This window comes from Magallana gigas, chromosome 6 (assembly GCF_963853765.1).
Source record: "Magallana gigas chromosome 6, xbMagGiga1.1, whole genome shotgun sequence".
In the NCBI taxonomy this organism is placed as follows: domain Eukaryota; kingdom Metazoa; phylum Mollusca; class Bivalvia; order Ostreida; family Ostreidae; genus Magallana; species Magallana gigas.
In genome coordinates, this window is record NC_088858.1 from 17,463,271 (window position 1) to 17,482,307 (window position 19,037).

Sequence of the window (19,037 nt, forward strand, 5' to 3'; positions counted from 1 at the left end):
AACTTATATTTGTAACACATATTTTTTCCCGAATTGTTAACTATTCTAATCATTTTTTTTTTGTGTTTATTTAAATAATATACGTATAATATACATTTTTGTTTTTATATAAAATATGGGGTTTAATTATTTTTTGGGGAAAGGGGGGGTGTAGTGGTGGACGAAACCTGCTGTATTCGCTATTACATACATGCTCGAATCTTCGTGGAGATGTGATGATAAGATAGTGATGAAATCCCTATTATTCTTAAAAACATTTTAAGCACTATTACGCATACAGAAGTGTTAACGAGTGTAACAAATTATATACTTAAACAATGCAATGCTTTCTTTGGTGATTCAGAAGCCGGATATGAAGGTGGCGACATTGCAGAAAAATACATAATCCGCGTTGGCGGGTTAATATGTAATTTTTTTTCTGCAATGATCGCTACCATCATAACGGAAAGCTATCAAAGAAAGCATTTTATTGTTTATATTTGCATCTGTCTTTTAATAAATTAATAAACTGATTGTAAAAAGTTAGTTCAATTAACTAAATTACTGTTAATGTACATCAGTACGTTAGCGAAAAGAACAGCCAACTCGTCTCCATTGGGAATTTGAGTCTGACATCTTCATGATTGTTTCGTGCAGTCTGTGATTTTTCTTAGGTCGCTGTAGGTTTCAACGAATCGATAAACGGGACGTATAGATTTCAGTCCTGTTAGTTAATTTTAAAGAAATAGAAGGAACCATACTTGATAGATATAAAAATATGTAAATAAAAAGAAAACAGAGCGTTCGAAATACGGTAGTACCGTACTGGTACATGTACATGTATATCGTACGAATGTAGCGAGTTATAAAATTCAATAATCGATCATACAATTTTTTTTACTCTGACGAAAATACAGTTAATAGAACAATAATGAATCATAAATGCATTTCCACAACCTGATAATAAACTCGTAGGCTTTGTACAAAATATTAAACATAACGGGGACTTGAATCGGATGTTACCCTATGGGCGAAAACGGATATCAAAAGGTCACTTGACTAACCCTTTGCACATGGAGATCTAGAGGGGATAAGAGATTTTAAACCCTCTCCTTTGGAAATTCATTAAACTTAGAAAATTTACAAAGAAAGGTTACTGAAAATAAGCATCCCCATCGCAAACAAAATTCCCCTCACACCCTAGTCCCGAGTGACCTTTTGTAATGCGTTGAACTGAACATTCAGGTGACTAAATAACCTTATAATAAATACAAAATTATACACGCTGACTTTTAATTTTTGGCAGGGAGGGAGTTCAGCGTTTTCAGAGTTTAAATGCCCGTTTGTTTAATTCAATGGAACTGTCATATAATACCAGCATTAACGATTTTTAAAGAAGATTGTACACATTAAATCCATAACAAAAACAGTATGTTCTCAGTCTGTTTCAAAGCAAGTCGGTGCTCAACATGGGGACTACCCCCGATCACTGGTAAGAAAAAAAAACTTTATTTATTTTTACCATAACTTAACAGAATACCGGTATACATGTATGTACTTAAATGACCATGCATGCTTTGCAAAAAAGATGAATGCCACGCTGAAGACGAATGTTTCTTTGTACTGAAGATTTGAAACTCTTAAGATTTTAAATGCTGCAATTTTTAATAAATATTTCACTTGCAAAATTTACATTGACGTGCTTAAAGAAAGGTTTACTCATGAAAAAATAGTTCACTGTTTAGAAATGGGGGATAAAATTCATTGTAACAAAGCCGAAGTAAAGCCATTCTGTAGCTCGGATGGGAAAAGGGGGGGTGTCACTTCAAATTTTAGATGTTATTAGGAAAATAAAAAGAGTTTTCGTACTTTTAGCCGGCCACAAAAGCCCTTCCCCGAGTTTTACGGACCTGGCTCATTCATTATTTTCAGATTGGAAAGATATCATAATAATAAGGCGACATTTTGTTATTTTTCCGTTATCCACACTCATAGCCACACAAAGTAAGTTGAAAATTATTAAATTAGCCAACTTAAAAAAAAGTAATATTCGACACATATAAAATATTTTGCATAGGAACAAGCAAGTATACAAGTCAATATTCAGCTTTAATATTTCATAAGACCGAACATGACATATGCATATTGTGTAGGTACAGACTTTGTCCATACATCAAAAATTCGATGCGTCTTTTCTAAAATGTGCTTTATAAAAAAAGAGGGGGAATGGAGTCAAATCAATTTTGTAAAAAGAATGCTCATGTGAATGGGTGAACATGAGTTTGGTCATTCAAATGCTCTCTAATTTCATATAGGTTTGTCTGCAAAGTTTAGGGCCTATAGACTAACACAGGCACCTGACGTTACCCGATTTCTTATAATAGAAAAAAGTTAACCCCTACCTAATAATACTCGCCTGTGTAGTCAAACAATACTAGTATTCTAAAAACCACCTCTTTGTTTCAGTTTGGCAAAGTACTGGAAGAAAAACAACCGACTGATAAGTTTTGTGGCTATTTTTACATTCTCGCTAGTTTACATCTTTTACAACTACGCTAACAACGACCTCGAAAAACATTTGATAGCTCCTAATCCATTACAAATTGAAAACAATCTTGACGATAAATACTCACAAGCGGGGCATGAGGCGGTGTTCGATATATTCCATAAAACTGGCGGCTTCTTTATAGAAATAGGAGCGTTCGATGGGGTTCACCACTCTAACACCCTCTGGTTGGAGCGAAAACATGGATGGCACGGCCTTCTGGTCGAAGCAAACCCAGACTTGTGTCGACAAATCGACAGCCACATGCGGAATGTCTGGAGACTGTGTGGATGTATCTCCAATACAGAAAAAAGTGTTGACTTCGTGAAGGACGACATCTTTGGTGCGAGAACTGATGCCGAGAAACCCGAACGGCTGCTTAACAGTCCCGAGGTCATAAAGGTGCCGTGCTATCCAATGAAGTCTGTGCTAAATAAGATAGACGTGCATCACGTGCATTATTTTTCAATAGACGTGGAGGGATCGGAACTTCAGGTGCTGGAATCTCTGAGAGATGACCTAGTTTCTGGGAGATTGACCGTTGATGTTTGGACTATCGAGTTCTTAGTCAAAACTGGCACTTATGTTGATTTTACCAAAAGTGCTGATAAACTAGAACAGTTTAAGCGTTTCTTTGCTGAAGTGGGCGGGTATTTTCCTCATTCTTCCCTAAAACTCCCAGTGGGAGATGTTGTAGATATTGTGTTTGTTAACTTAAAGACCTGGTGTAACGTTGCGGAAAATCGTTCTACTTTACGCTGTAAAACAGATCCCTGAATTGCAGCTCCAAGAGCAGAGTTGACGACGCACGTTGACTGAATCAGATTACACCGTTGTACGTTCATATTTAGAGAATGTATGTGCATGTGAACAAGCAAGTATGCAAGTCAATAATCAGCGTTGTTATTTTATACGACCTACAGTGCTTATGAATATTTTGTAGGTAAATGCTTTGTCACAGCTTTCATACTTTCAAAATTTGTTGTGTTAATCATGAACTGGTCAATGAAAAAATAACACATTTTGTATGAAAAATTATTAATTTTATTTTCTATCGGCAGCAAAAACCCATACAACCACAGTGTCATTATTCAGTCTTACATTGATAATTTCAATCAGCTGCGTCATAAGATTTAATGAATGTCTTAGTATATCCAATCAATTCCTGGTCACGTGTTGTTGACATCAGGTTCTGGAAGGCCTCTAACTGAAATCTAAGAGAAAAATATATTTTTTGTAATTAAAAAGTTTTTAAAATACTTAAGTTTTAAAAATGTTTTTAAAGTAGATGAGTTGAAGTCATCTTTATGCTCTACATGTATTTCTAATATTTAGAATCACAATTCATTAAAAAGGATATTGTATGTACCCTTTTCAATTTCTAATTAGAATACTTTGTTACATTCATTATATTAGGTGAATTGTAGATAACAGATTTATTGTTAGCATTTGTTACTGGGGGTGGTGTTATTTGGATGTGGAAAAAAATAAATTGTATGAAACTACATGTATGTGTTTTATAGAAGGGTATGGAAATAACAACTCCTACATTTTCATGTTAACATCATTTAGTTAAATCCCCCAAGGACCTAATACATGTGATACATGTACTGTAGAAGAACATATTTTCGTTGTTTTTTAACCAAATAAAATTCCGTTGGCATTTAATTTTGTTCTATCGTAATATCTTCGTATTCATTAATACTTTGGTTAAAAATTCGTCATGGATTTAGTTTTGTTGATTTATACATGTACTGCCAAAGAAAAAAATGAAATTAAATCCTCAATGAATATTTCTACTTCTACAGTATACTAAACAGTTACAGTCATTTCAAAAATATACATGATTGTACGTTTAGTGCCATTTCTAATAGATTATGATGTTGAGTAAATGGTCATTATAAAGCAACGTTGATAGGATCACTGGCCACAAATTACGTATCATTAAAACTTTTCGCTAAGTCCGATTCAACGAAACATTAATGCCCACAAATATAATGAAACCACGGTATCCTGCATTGTGTTCTGAGGTACAAACCTTCTCTTCTGAACCCTCTCTTCTAACTGTGATGACAACAGCTCTGCTCCCTGGATGATGTCATGGTGTATACCAGCAAGCCTGGCTACATTTAATCCATAACTCCGAGCTGCCATTCCTCGGACCAGTTGGTACAAGAAAGTAATGGTCTGTTTCCGGTCATCACTAGCTGCATTCAACAATGGATAGAAAGGTTATAATGTCATTATTCTTACAATGTCAAATATTTAAAAAGCACTATATATGTACATGTAATGGAAATCTTATCACAAAGCTTACATATAAAATTGTTTCACAGTTGCACTTTCTCAAATATTATGTGTGCTACATAATGATCAGCATGATTCCAATACAAGTATATATTCACTATCACGTTATCCCTCTCAACATCTAGGTTGTTTAAAATATACAAATTGCCACTACTGACTAGCATCATTATCATCTGCATGTAAACATTTAAATGACATTAATGGCAACTCAATACAATAACACTAACAAGGCAATGCTCAGAAGGATTTAAACAAAATTAATCATGTAATATGATGTAAATAGTGAGCAAGACTTGTGTGTGATATATTAAGTAAGAGTGCATGTTCATGCATTTATTTTTTAACAGACCATTTTCTCATATCCCATATTTCAACTTATATCTAAACAGTACCTGATGCATCAGTTTCATTGACGATGAATCCCATGTGAAAGTTTCCGACATTAGTTGGGTAAAGCTTTTCATACTCAGCCAAAATAGGATAATGTGTAACAAATAATGTTAGACTCTGAATCTGAAATACCAAAAAAATCTATGGTTAATAACAAATCTCAACATCATACTCATAATCTTAATATTATTTTCAAAATGCATTGTACAAGATTGCCAGTAGGTAGATCTTATTATTTTTCACAGATTATGTTTAACTTTTTCGCAAACACAGTTGTGTGCAAAAGATAAATTCAATTAATGTTATTAATGCGATTTCTCATGGATTTTAAGTACTCTACCTTTGATATAAAGTAGTCCAGAGTGGCGTATGCGATGGCCACACCATCGTGCGTACTGGTTCCCCTGCCCAGTTCATCCAGAATTACCAGGGAACGGGAGGTGGCTTGAGATAAAATGTCCGACGTCTCCTGAAGTTCCACCATGAAGGTGCTACGCCCACTGAAAATCTCATCAGCCGCCCCCATCCTTGTAAACAGTCACAAACACTTTTAAAATACTGCTTTAGAACAAATACAGTTGTTGATCATGTCAAAACAGAATTTGTGCACAAAATTTATTGCTTAATAGAGTAACTTAAGAATAAGTACATGTACCAGAAACAACTTTCAATCATGCAATGAATCAAACAAATAGCTGCCTATTTACAGTGAACACTGCTTACAACAAACTCCTCAGAACCTATAAATGTACTTTATCCCTCTACGGATTCAAGAGTTTATAAAGAAGTTTTGAAAAAAATGTTCATAGAAGCCCAAAAACTTCTGTACATCCTACATTTTCTACCAAGATTATTTATGTTCATGCATGAGTTTGACTCTCCTAAATTTCTGTACATAAGAGATTGGGTCTTATCACTCATTTACCTTGTAAAAACAGCATCCAGGATACCTAATCTAGCAGAATCGGCTGGTACGTAGGATCCTATCTGAGCCAAGATACAGATGATGGCCACTTGTTTGATGTAGGAACTTTTACCTCCCATGTTGGGGCCTGTGATTATCATTACTCTCTCTGCAGAATCCTGTTCATAACATGTGAAAAATTACACCCACAGATAAATTCATAAGTGTATTACAGAGCTTTTGTGTCATATATTTTTCAAATTGTGTTTTTGATTTTTACCTTTACCTTATTGGTAGAAATATATTGATATATAGCACACCCACACCCAGATGTGTATCATGGGACAAGTACTGACCCCCCTCAAAGACACAGGTGTTACATAGAGCAGTATATTACACACACTTACCTGTAGATCTGTGTCATTGGCCACGTACTGACCCCCCTCTCCAATCAGGTGCTGAATCACAGGGTGTCTACCTTGTTTGATCTCGATACACATATCATCAGCAACCAGTTGTGGCCTACAAACACATTGTCACAAAGACACTTATAAACATAACAATGCTGTGTGCTTCAATGGCACTTCATATTTACCAATATGCTGGTTGATATAACAATTGAACACAATTTTTCATGACAGCAGTGTAATGTAGTTATCCACCAAGTCTATTTAAGGTACCTGGGATAAAATTCTTCATCATTTTTTGTATCATTAAAAATCATGATTTGAGGGTCTACAGTATCAATATGTATTGATGTGATTCTACTGAGTGAGATATTGGCGCACAATTAGTTTGCATTACTTGATGAACATCATAGAATTAAAGTTTCAATTGTGATCAAATTCCAATTTATATATCAACTTATGTTAAATGTTAATGGACAGACATTACTCTGTAGAATGTAGATGATTAAGGTAGTCCTATACTCGGCACTAAATGGGCTCAATCATTAAAAGCTTAGCTTTAAATGATAAATATACATTCTAGCAATACATATACAAAATAAAATATGTATGTTTACATGCTAGTTTGTTTGTTATCACCTCTCAGACGGGTGTACCCCCTTGCGAAAATTATTGACAATTATGAAATTTGCCAGACGTCCCTTTTTTCCTAAAAATAATTACCAATTTTGGGAAAATTAGAACTGAACATAGAAAATAGAGTATAAATATTTATTTAAGCCATATCTCATCAATAATTTTGAGCAAATTTTTGTAAGTAAGTACGCTTTATGGACCTGATGTATCAAAATAGAATACAAAAAATGCAATGCTAGTATCGCATTTGGTAATTTTTTAATTATTTTATGGACTCAAACTTAAATTCATGGTGTTTATTCTGTAGATTGACATCTTAGAAAAAGGATTCGGTAAAATAAATTATATGTTGACGGATTACTTTTCACGCTATAAGCTCTAAACCAAGTAGACCCTGACGAAAAAATCCGTAAAAATCACATTTTGCTACAGTTTTCTGCCTAGATCTGTCAACAATGTTAGATATCATTTAAACATTAATTAATTGACGATCGATTAAATTCGAAATAGCATCTGTCTCTAAACTTAAACCGGTTTTAGTAAAAGAAAAATTCGGGGGGGGGGGGGGGGGGGGTGTGTCAAAACAAAGAAAATATAAGCATACCTGAGATCCTGGTTAATCAGAAACTTCGTTTTTCATTTTACTTTAACAGAATCGAGTTTCTCAACATTAATCATTCCTATCTCTCATAGAATACATATATTACCGCTCTAATTGCTTATTATTGCCATTGTTTACAACAGCGATGTAGAGCAAAATCAATACCGGGTATCTAAAACGCTTTGTAAAAGTCGAACCAATATTGTAAAATCTGTATTATGACGTAGTGCGATACTCGGACTACTTTAATATGAACAATTTATTTGCAGTACTGTACCTGCAGAAGCCTTGACCCTTAGCCACAGAAGCCAGGGAAAACAAGCAATCAAAGGAAGCTAGATGATCTACTGCTTTTTTGTATCTCCTAAATCCATCATTAAACTGTCTGAAAAACACATCATGTTTTTTATGAAAATCATCTTCACAGATTTCATTATTATTCTCTATGTCATTAAAAAAATCATTTTACATATAACGATAATGTATGTAATTGTCATTGAATATGAAACTACTTTGTAACGAACCTTTATTTCTTCAACAGTGATTACTTAATAAAAGATTTACTAGGTACACTAAAATGAAAATTCAAAATCAAGACCTCACTGTAAAAATGACAGCCATGCTGCCTGGGAGTCTAGCACCAGCTGTTCCTGTAACTGGCTCAGCTCCTTCACTTTATCCTGAATGAACGGCGAGTGAAATCTGCCCACAGCCTTTGTGCTGAGAATGAAAAGAATCTGATAGATACTGTAGATTCCTTATTAAACACGAGGAATTAATATCCGTGTAAAATTGCGAGAAGCACCCTGCGCGGATTTAAAAATGTCGCCATTATTTTTCTTAGAGTTGAGAACTATAGGAAATAAGGATGAAAGTTCTGCATTCGTGATTTTATAGTCTCACGATTTTATACTAAACAGCGGGATCGCGGAAGTAAGTACTTGCGAAATATAAGGAATGTACAGTATTCTGTAGAAGAAGATATATTGGTTGAGGATTTAATTTCGTTATTTTAGTGTTATTTTATTTTTTAATTATTTTTTTTCAAAATCACTTATATATATGGTTATTGTGAAATAAAATGCAGTTTCTAATCATTTTTAATTTATCCTAATCTCACAATGCTTAATATCTACACAAAATTTTACAAATACAAAAAAATATTTACTACCTGTTAATTTTGAACCAGTCTTTGGGAACCAGGTTCATGTGGGCATTCTTCACTTCTATAAGATACTGAAGGCAAACCAAATTTCACATCAAAATATGTGCTGCACATGTTCTGTCTAAGTCAGAAAATGCTGCAATTAATCTTTTTACTATTCCTATGATCTTTACTCAAGAAGTTACACAGTTATATAAAGGGCAGTACATTGTTTCACTTAACCAAAAACAATGCCAGTCTGACTAAAAATTATATACAGTAAGAAATTTTTATTCAAAGCTTTCTAACAAATTCAATAACAAAGTAATGAAAATTAAACACTAACCTCTACTCCCATTACTGTGACATAATCCAAAGACGGCTGACGAAGCGCGATTCTAACTTCCCGTCGATGATCAACGATTTCTCTCCTGACAGTCTCAATCTGATTCTTCCTCTTTCTAATGTCTGGGAAATCGTCCTCATTAGTGAAAATATTGGTCTTATCATTAGCTCTATAAAATAAATGAAATTTTCAGTAAGGTTCCTCTGTTGTAGTGATAAAATGTGTGTCTGATACAGTTTATGTGGAATAGCTAGACTACAAGTACCCTTTTACTATACAAATTATTTACTAATACATCTTTTAGGCAGTAAAAGAGATTTTTTATAGTTACATACATGTACATGTATACGATAAGTACCGGTACTGTTAGGTGTTGTCTATAAAACATATTCATATTGTTCATTATAACTAACTTGACAGCAGCTTCGTTGAGTGCTTCCTTAAATTGATTGACATCTGAGAGAAGATCTGGAATCTCATTGAATAAACTGAGCAACAATGAGCAGGAATTTTCTGTCAACCATTTCTTCATGGCCTCGACTTCACATAGAGCTGCTGATAGGGACCTGCAGACTACATACAATTCTTGAACACTACACTGCAAGCAAACAGAAAAAAACCTGATATACACTGTAATTTACTGGTAAGCAGGACAATATGGTTAGAAACAAAGCTGTTAGGATAAGTTACATGTAATATGGAGTTTAATGGACACCATAAAGTCTTTATCATTATAATTTTCTTTAATAATGCATGTGTTTATTATGCATGATTTATTAGCTTTATTAATCATATAAAATTTAAGAAATCAACCTTTTCATGGTAAATTGAGCAAAGTCCCCTCTCTAAGTCTGGAGATTTTCCAAGGACACTCCTTAGTTTGGTTAAAACACTACAGTTCAAATTGTCTAGTATTGTATTCACTGCTTCCTGTCTCTGAAGAATTTCTCTGAAAATGAAATGTATAACTTATTTCTTCTTAATTTAGAGAAAATATTTTCAATGATTTGCCAAACACAATTTACTAGCTTAACAGATGGAGAACATATTTTTCAGGAAAAAACATTTTTTATGCATTACTAGATAAACATACAATATTAAATACATGTGCATGTACATATATGTACAGTAAATATGAAGCATTGTGCTAATACATTTAACAAGTTTATCTACAAGTGTTACACTAAATAACTGTAAAAAACATTTTTGCAAAGCACTGCTAATTTTGGAAATCTGGACATATTGCCTTTAAAACAAGGAAACTTTATCTAGACTTCTATAGCGACTTTTCCCTTACTTGTTGTCCTTTAAGGGGCAGGCTAGCCAGGCCTTGAGTTTCCTGCTTCCATACTTTGTCACAGTCTGATTCATCAACCAATAGACAGAGTTCTTCTCTTTGCCATCATTCTGGTTAGAGAAGAGTTCCAAATTTCTCACCGTGTTCCCAGGCAGATAAAGATACTTGGACTTTTCAGAAAACTGGCTGAAGTTACTGAAATCAATTGTTTACTCTTGTGATAAACAATTAATCTATATTTTCACAACATTGTTTTTGTTTTTGTACTACAAAAAGCTTAAGGATATCAGCTGTTGTGTTTACGATAATGTTTTTCCATGAGAAGTTCCTACCAGCTCTTTTGACTCCTTTACCTTGTGTCCTGTAAAGCCTTCTGAAGGCCAAAATTTTCTAAATAATTCAGCACAGCAGCTAGACAGCTAATGACAGCATAGGGAAGATTGATCACTAGCTGTAGCACTGAGGGGTCTACAAAACATACACACGGAGGCATATATACTAGCATTAAATCCTAATGATAAATAGGAACATAGGTTGGTTTTTTTTCCATGATCCCCTAAATATTTATGCCTTCATGCTTGAAACATTTTACATGTACGTGTACACTCAAGATATATACAATGTATAATCTACCTTTCCCATGCTTCTTGTAGAAGTCAGACACTCTCGTAAACGCTGATCTGAATTCAAACACCTCATCATCACAAAACTCTTGTCGCAATCTATCATCATCAGTCGATCTGTGATAAAAAGTTCAGGAAAGATTTTTTTGTAGAAAATTGACTTTTGGCCAATCCATATAACAAGCACTCTTCAAAATCAACTGATATCTATACATCTACAGTAAATACAATGTATTACATTTACCAATTTATCAACCCCAACTTCTATTACTACAACTAACTTTTCTTGAAGTTATTTTTCAATTTCAAAAATTTTAGGTTTAGGCTCGAATCTGAACAGATCCACAATATATTTTTTTTTTTATAAAAAAAATGTTTTCACACTTTTCCTGAGACATTTACCTCATTGTTGCAATGTCTGACAACAGTTTCTGGGTGGCATCAGAGAGTGTCTTACTGCTAAGGAGTTCCACAGGCTGAATGTGGAGGATTCTTGTCTCCAGCTGACTCCGGAGATCCGAGTCTTCAAAACTGTCATAGATTACGTCCCCTGTCGATGGCTGCACAGCCTAAAACACAAGAATACTGATGTCAAAAATATAGTGTATCTTGACTTACAATAACCTATAAGTCACAGACTTAAAAGGAAAAGATACTCGATCAGAGATAATCCTCCTCAATTTAACAGGGTAACATGCATCATTATGATAAATTTGATATGCTTAGCATTATTCCAGGATACATGAACTTAAAATATGTTTTTATATGTTCCCAATTTGATAATCATTTACATTAAAAAAATTTAAAGTTTTTTCCAATACATCATACACTGTATTAGCTTAAAAGTCAGTTCAAGTTTTTTTTTCTGCTTAAAAGTAACTTTAAATTTGTTCTGCTCTAAATTATGATAGTAGAGCATGTGTAATACCTGTTTTGACTACTTAATATCTACCTCTGTAGCTATATAAGTATCAGACTTACAAGGATACCTATAGTTTGGTGCTTGACATCCCGGTCACAAGGAACATCATACACACACATCAGGTACTCGCTGCTACAGCTCTCCTCCACATTTATCTCCCCTTGAAGTTCCTCAGAGAAATTAACTGGGTCCACATGTTTGATACATTAAAGAAAATTCATAAACTTTTAGAGATACCAGGATATGTATACCTATACTCTCAAAGTTTGAATTGAGGAAAGGTTGCTGAAATTACTTCATATTTAATGTAAATGTTATAGCAAGAGGCAATATCTTACTCACAGCCACTTGAATTAACAGTTAAAACTAGTGATTTACTGATTAACAATGATTAAATTTTGTGATAGATCATAAGTAGATTAACTTTGACATATATGAAGACCATTACAAGACAAGTTCATGGCCAAAAAAATCTGTGAGAATGACATTCTCATGAAACTGAGCATAATTCTTCAACTGCAAATAAAAGTTGGTTTACATTAAACAAAAGGGGAATAACCCATTAAACCCTCAAATTGGTAGAATCTACAGAAAGGATATCTTGACCAAACAAGGTAGACTTGGTGTACATGGCTGTAAGTTGTCGGGTGAATGGCCCACTTTTGTTGTCCCCACAGGCCTTTAGGGCTGCTGTCTCCATCTGCTTCACTACCCCCACCTACAAGAGAAAGCATTCCATCATATTAATCTTTACTAAGTATTAAGACAATAGCAGCCACTTTGGGATATCCTGATGCTTCACTTTAATATCCAGATAATTTAAGTAGGATTTAATTAGGAACAAAAGGAGTCCAGATAAACCAGGCTCCATTGTTAAGACATACATAATACATATAAATCATCTACTGGTAATCATCACATGTACCAGTATGTGTAAGGTTTTCAATTTATATGTGTATCTACTATAATGAAATATTATAAATACGACAGCAATTTTATCTATGCATAAATGGTAAATACAGGTTTATAATAGGCTTGGTTTATCATTTGTACTGGCTAAATACCTCGAATATCAAATTCCAAACCTTATATCCCGCAGCTACCAGTCTCCTGACATGGACAAACAGGCGATGGACAGGGATGCTGGCCGTCATGAAGTTGTGGTCCTGGTGGCAGTAGATCTTTAGTACATGTGCAGCATTCTGAAAAATGGATATAAACTATACAGAATGAGAAAAACAGTACATGTAGGTATGACAATTTTTCAAATTACTAATATTAATCTGATTTTGTGATAGACAGTCCTTCGATATTTGTAGAATACCATGAAAATGCTTAAAAATATACATATACTGTATATAACAATCTCATTGCTAGTACATATAAAATACAAACCTCAGCATCTTCCCCAAAGAACCTGTACTTGTATCCACATTCCACAAACAGCAGTGTGTCTGGGTACTTCTCCTTTAGTTCTATATACTGCTGCTCTAGGGGAGTGTATTTGGTCTTGGTTCTTTTATTGACAGAGGTCTTTCCACTGTGTTTGCTCTGAGTGGCAGCAAACTTCTTTAAACCGAAACCAGGTGCTGAGGTAGAAGGTTCGTCTTCATCGTCACTTACAGGAATAACAGCATTTTTACCGACTTGATTCAGATCATCGTCAATACTTATGTTAACTATAGATTGCCTTGGGACATAGGATGTTATATCTCTGATCTCTGTAGAGTCTACGACCTCATCTGACTGAAACCTGTCTAGTTTGGTTTGAGTGGAGGCTGACAATCTGGTGTGTTTATCCTGCGTACTGAATTCTTCCTTGGATGAGATAGGTAGGTCATTTGATGTAGAGGGTTGGTTATCACTGGAGCGGACACATTTTCTTTTGCTTTCATGTGTTACTTGGCCATTTTCTTTTAATCTTTTCTTTCCTCCTTTTGTACACTAAAAATTAGCAGTTAATATTCAGTGAATATAAATATTATGTGTAGATAAAAACAAATTTAAAAACATTGATGTATATGTGATTAATTGTCTTGCCCTTTAATATAGTATATTATACTATTTCAATGTATTGATTTGTCAGCACCAGTAGTGACCAACATAAAGCTTGCGTCCTGCTTCAATCACCTATCCCCGGATTAGACCTGTCTTACCGCTGTGTCTTGTTTCTTTAGTGATTCATCGTCAACGACGACAACAACAGAAGCATCCCCGCTCTCCTGTTGCGCAACGACTGGCGACTTGGGAGCCGAGAAGAACTTTGAAATTGTGATCTGTTTGGGTTTCTTCTCGCCACCTTTTTCAGCGACAGTCTTTAATTTAGTCAGACTTATTTTCTTTTTCGACATTTTAGACTTTATGGTCCTCTAATATGGTCATGATAGCGAAGATTGTGGCCTTGCAGAGGCAAGGGGGGCTGAAATTTCTTACAGTGTGAAAAATAATAGTCAAATTGGATTCGGAGTTTCCGGTTTCTTGTGACGCGAGAAAATATTCCCGTAGAGCTACAGTACTATTGTCAATCTTGCATAGAAATCTATTTTAAAAGATTAATTTACGTTGTATGTAAACCCCAAAAAACACCTCGACTCCAAAAAATAAAAAATAACATTGTTTGAATAATTTAAAACGGGAGAAATGAATTGATAAATGCATGCAGATTTAGCGTAGCTAGGGGTCTAGAACTGAAAGAATAACTTTCTGGCGGGTGCCAAATCAAATCATGAGATTGGCGCTACATAATTCTCTGGTTTGTCTCGCCCTCTTTCAACATATTTCTGTAGACAGTCAGTAACAAACATAGTGAAAGTACTAAAAGTACTGAAAGTTTGGTTTTGCCAATGAAATCTGCATTTATCAATTCATTTCTTCAAAATCCGTTTTAAATTAATATTAAATTGGTTCAATCGATTCGATAATTGATTCGTAAAATTTGGTATATCAAACACATTAAAATGAAACTATATATCTAGTAGTATATACTACATATTTATCGCAGTTTGCAATGCAAAATGGCTTTAATACTTTGATCTCAGAAATGAAGGGTTGAAAAAATAATCTTATAATATTAATATAATTCAGTATATAAATTCAGTAGTTGTCGTTTTATCTGTTTAGAAGGGTCTGTAGAATAATTTATTGAAATGTTGCTTCTCAATTAAAATATCGTAAAAGAATTTTTTTTTTTTTAAAGACATACTCATGACAACTAAAAGAATAGGTTATTGGCGGGCGCCATATCATGTTTTGGTGGACGCTGCATACTTTCTGCCTTTGCCTAGCCCTCTTTAAACAACCAAACATATTTCTGTAGTCAGACAATCATACAAGTTTTTCATATTATTTTGTTTATACGCGGGAAGGAGGTGTTTGGAGCAGTTCGAATTCAACCGATGAAATATATAGGTTATGAAAATTAATGTCTAACCTAGCATAGTTAATTATGTTGAGCCTATATATATAGCTGTCTTAAATTTAAAGTGGAAAAAATCTATTTTGCACCTTTAGCTATGGGTAAATATTAGCCGTTGAATAAGTGTAATTTTTGGGGAAAACTACTGTATATATCAATTGCAACCTAAATTTCCCGTAAACTAAGTATCTACAGCTACGGGTAAGTGAGAGACATTAAAAAAGTTTACATTTCATAGATTTGAAATATGGAGAGACATCTGTGTCAAGAAATACCAAGAGATCGATTTAACTGATCAATTTCACTGGCCTTGGTTAACAATCCTTTCGGATGCTATCTATTTCCACAGAAGAGAGAGTAGGACTAATTTTACGACTGTATTTACAAAACTATATTAATTACTTGCATACATCTCTCTCTCTCTCTCTCTCTCTCTCTCTCTCTCTCACTTCTTATTTTTTGAGAGGTTGATGAGGAGGGAGGATATTTAGCAAACAGAATGTTTTAAGCACATTGATCATGTAATCTTTTCGTTGCCAACATTTGAATATCGACATCCAAACTCTGAACACAGATGTATTTTTTATGTGTTTTGTATTATTATTAAAAAAATGAAGACACATTGCAACTGCATATGAACTAAACACATTTATTGGTTTACAATATTTCGTCACACGTTGACTCAAAGTATACCGCTTGTTCTTTCGAATACAGCTCTTGTCACCCATCTGCAATGCATTACATAAAAAAACAAACATTGAAAACGGTTATTAATTTCATCATGAAATGAGCTTTAGATTACATCCCAACCAGCTTTCTATTCTGGAGAAGTTAATTGACAATGATAACGATATTGGTATTGACCTTGGCTCGGCTGGAAACCCTGGGACGTCTGGTTGATCTAAAATAGGAAACCTTCTAATTCCAAGAACTCTGGAATAAAAAACAAATACAGATTTCTGTTAATAAATATCATTCTCTATCATTATTGGTTTAATTACATGTACTAGATTCATTCCGTTCAATGCAATCTAACCCTGACTGATATATCATGCCTACGTCAATTTTAAACTATCATTAGAGAGAGAGAGAGAGAGAGAGAGAGAGAGAGAGAGAGAGAGAGAGAGAGAGAGTACATTTGACAACGTCCTGGTATAGTGTCCAGAACAATCCTTGGACCAAGATATCGCAATGGAATCATAGGACAGTCGGTCGCTATGCTCTCTGTGGTGGAGTTACCCCGGAACGATACCATCGGCAAAAGAATTCGTCTGCGATCATGAAAATGATTGAAATTATAAAATTATATGCACAAAACATAGTCGGATATAATCTTAGAAACGTATAAAGTTGTGTTTGAATTACCGACCCTGAGCCAGTGTTTAACAGAATATCAGCAGCTGCCGGGAAGAGATGAGTTTGGTCTTGGACGAAAATCAACCTAATGCAAAGAAGACAACAATATAACGTGTTTCAATGGCGTGAAGAAATCAGAAATATAACTCGAACACACTCCGGTTTTCAAAACTATACGCGGGTTAAATTACTAAACATGTTTGTCCAATACACGTATGTATAATTCGTTACTAATTTAGATACTTGCATGTCGCATGTCCCGGGTACAAGATTAATAACGAGAATATCCCCTTCGTATCTGGACAAAAACGTTGGGCATTGACCTCTGGGGTCAACCTGAAGAGGACGCCCTGGTTGTCCGGATAGAGGATCCCCAAGGGGCAACTCTCGTGTAAGGGTGCGTCCGGATAGAGGATCTCCAAGGGGCAACTCTCGTGGGAGGGTGCGTCTCGGTTCCGAGGGTATGATGCCATCCACGGGCACCTGCCGGAAAACGTTTTCTTGCTGTAGGGTGAAGCCGCGGTCCAAGGGCCCCTGTCGAAAGAGGGTGGTGGTTGTGCCCCCGGGGAAAACGCCCCCACCGGTGGACGTGGACCGATCCATTACCGTTCTGGTGGTGATGGTGTTGACCTGAGGGGCTGTGTTCAAGAAGTCTGTGGGGGTCTCTCCCGGAATTTGACCACATACTTCCGCTTTCAAATACAAAAGTGTTACTTTAAAGATTGAAGACTTTGAATTAAAAACAATGTATCTATAAAAATTTAAAAGTAACAAAGTAAAAAAAACAAAATTTTATCAGAAATGAATCAAATTTACAAAATATTGAGATAGAAAGATATATATCATTGACGGGTTTAAACTTTTAATGTAGTTTGTACGACTATTTTGATTACATTTTCATTTGTAAAGAATTAGAAACTTTAGCTCGTAAACATAGTTACTTTAGAGCCCCTTTCATAAAGTACAAGATGATAATGTGCCAATATATTAACTCTGGTACATATATTTCATAGAAATTCCAAGAAATCAGCAATTAATATTGTATCAATTTGATTTTAAAAATAGGACTATGGTTCTCTTCGTCAATACTGTTACTCAACACAAAAAATGACAAAATTTTACTTACCAATAATGGCTAATATCACTTGAAAAATCAACTGTCCCATGATGTTCGACTTCATGGTAGTATATACGTAAGTATAAAGACTACAGAAAGTTACTAACACACTTTGTCGTAAAAAAATAACAATAAGTTAATACATGGGAGTGAAAGACGATTGATATAAGCAATCTGGAATATAATGATGTCGGTTTCCTATTCATGCCTTGGACATGCGTTCGACGACACCTTAAATATGGGGGTTTCAGAGAGGGTTCTTGGTCCATAGTACAGGTACTGATAGAATTGGTAGTTCTACTATCTAACTAACTTTTCCTTTAGTGGGCCCCTTTCAGGTAATGGTGCAGAGGTGTATCGGTGGCGATGCTTTGTTTATATACCGTGCAATACACATCGGGCCTGACACACGGTCATAAAACGGCCCTATATACTACGTCCTAACACTCCAGTGAACGATCTATTGATAATTAATTTGGTAATATTTGTAATATAAACAGGTACTTCTCTCGTATAGTAACGCGTGTCTCTCAATTCATAAACCATTGGGACTTTTTGTGTTATCGTTTTTGATAGCTATTCAGTAGTTTACAGAATACACACATAACGGTGGCGTCATAAGCAAATTGAAGGGGGGGGGGGGGGGGGGGGGGGGGGGCAGGGGCTAAACTTATAAAAAATTTAATAGGATAATTGTTATATGGTTATCTTTAAATTTGGGGAAAAGTATGGATTCCATTGCGCTATATCTATGTAGTAAGTTTTGAGTTTCTTGAGAGAGAACAAAATTATGACATATGTATTTTCTGAAACATACGAGTTATGATAAGCATTATTTCATTTTAATTCAAAGAATACAATTCAAGTCAATAATATTTGTATAATCGCACCAGAGCCTTAATGCAATTAATCAAACCCTATGCAAAGCTATTGAATCGTCTGTCAGTCAGTCCTACTCTTAAGCTACCGAAATATTCCACCAATAAACTAAAGATGAGCTAATTTATGCACGACAGCGCAAACGCCTTTGGGTTATTTGTAAAATACA

General features: G+C 34.7%; 3 protein-coding genes across 3 annotated transcripts; 1 reads left to right on the forward strand and 2 right to left on the reverse strand.

The window, feature by feature from the left end:
* The first annotated feature begins 1,335 nt into the window (after positions 1-1,335).
* On the forward strand, positions 1,336-3,995 carry LOC105319348 (uncharacterized). The gene is made up of 2 exons (XM_011416850.4): positions 1,336-1,471; positions 2,446-3,995. The coding sequence occupies exons 1-2, from the start codon at positions 1,449-1,451 to the stop codon at positions 3,299-3,301; spliced, it is 879 nt and encodes a 292-aa protein (XP_011415152.3). The 5' UTR covers positions 1,336-1,448; the 3' UTR covers positions 3,302-3,995.
* Positions 3,546-14,550, reverse strand: LOC105319347 (DNA mismatch repair protein Msh3). Its single transcript, XM_066087593.1, has 21 exons — positions 14,258-14,550; positions 13,497-14,045; positions 13,187-13,303; positions 12,700-12,819; positions 12,161-12,295; positions 11,582-11,748; positions 11,190-11,296; positions 10,910-11,024; positions 10,557-10,751; positions 10,073-10,208; positions 9,673-9,857; positions 9,260-9,428; positions 8,941-9,005; positions 8,373-8,489; positions 8,047-8,154; positions 6,533-6,647; positions 6,147-6,304; positions 5,562-5,748; positions 5,224-5,344; positions 4,563-4,731; positions 3,546-3,738 (listed from the first exon to the last, which is right to left on the reverse strand). Exons 1-21 carry the CDS (start codon positions 14,450-14,452, stop codon positions 3,636-3,638), a joined length of 3,333 nt encoding a protein of 1,110 aa, XP_065943665.1. The 5' UTR covers positions 14,453-14,550; the 3' UTR covers positions 3,546-3,635.
* Positions 14,551-16,145: 1,595 nt separating this feature from the next.
* Positions 16,146-18,206, reverse strand: LOC105319346 (uncharacterized). Its single transcript, XM_011416848.4, has 6 exons — positions 17,999-18,206; positions 17,120-17,564; positions 16,886-16,957; positions 16,653-16,787; positions 16,381-16,449; positions 16,146-16,244 (listed from the first exon to the last, which is right to left on the reverse strand). The coding sequence occupies exons 1-6, from the start codon at positions 18,051-18,053 to the stop codon at positions 16,199-16,201; spliced, it is 822 nt and encodes a 273-aa protein (XP_011415150.3). The 5' UTR covers positions 18,054-18,206; the 3' UTR covers positions 16,146-16,198.
* Between the last annotated feature and the right edge of the window lie 831 nt (positions 18,207-19,037).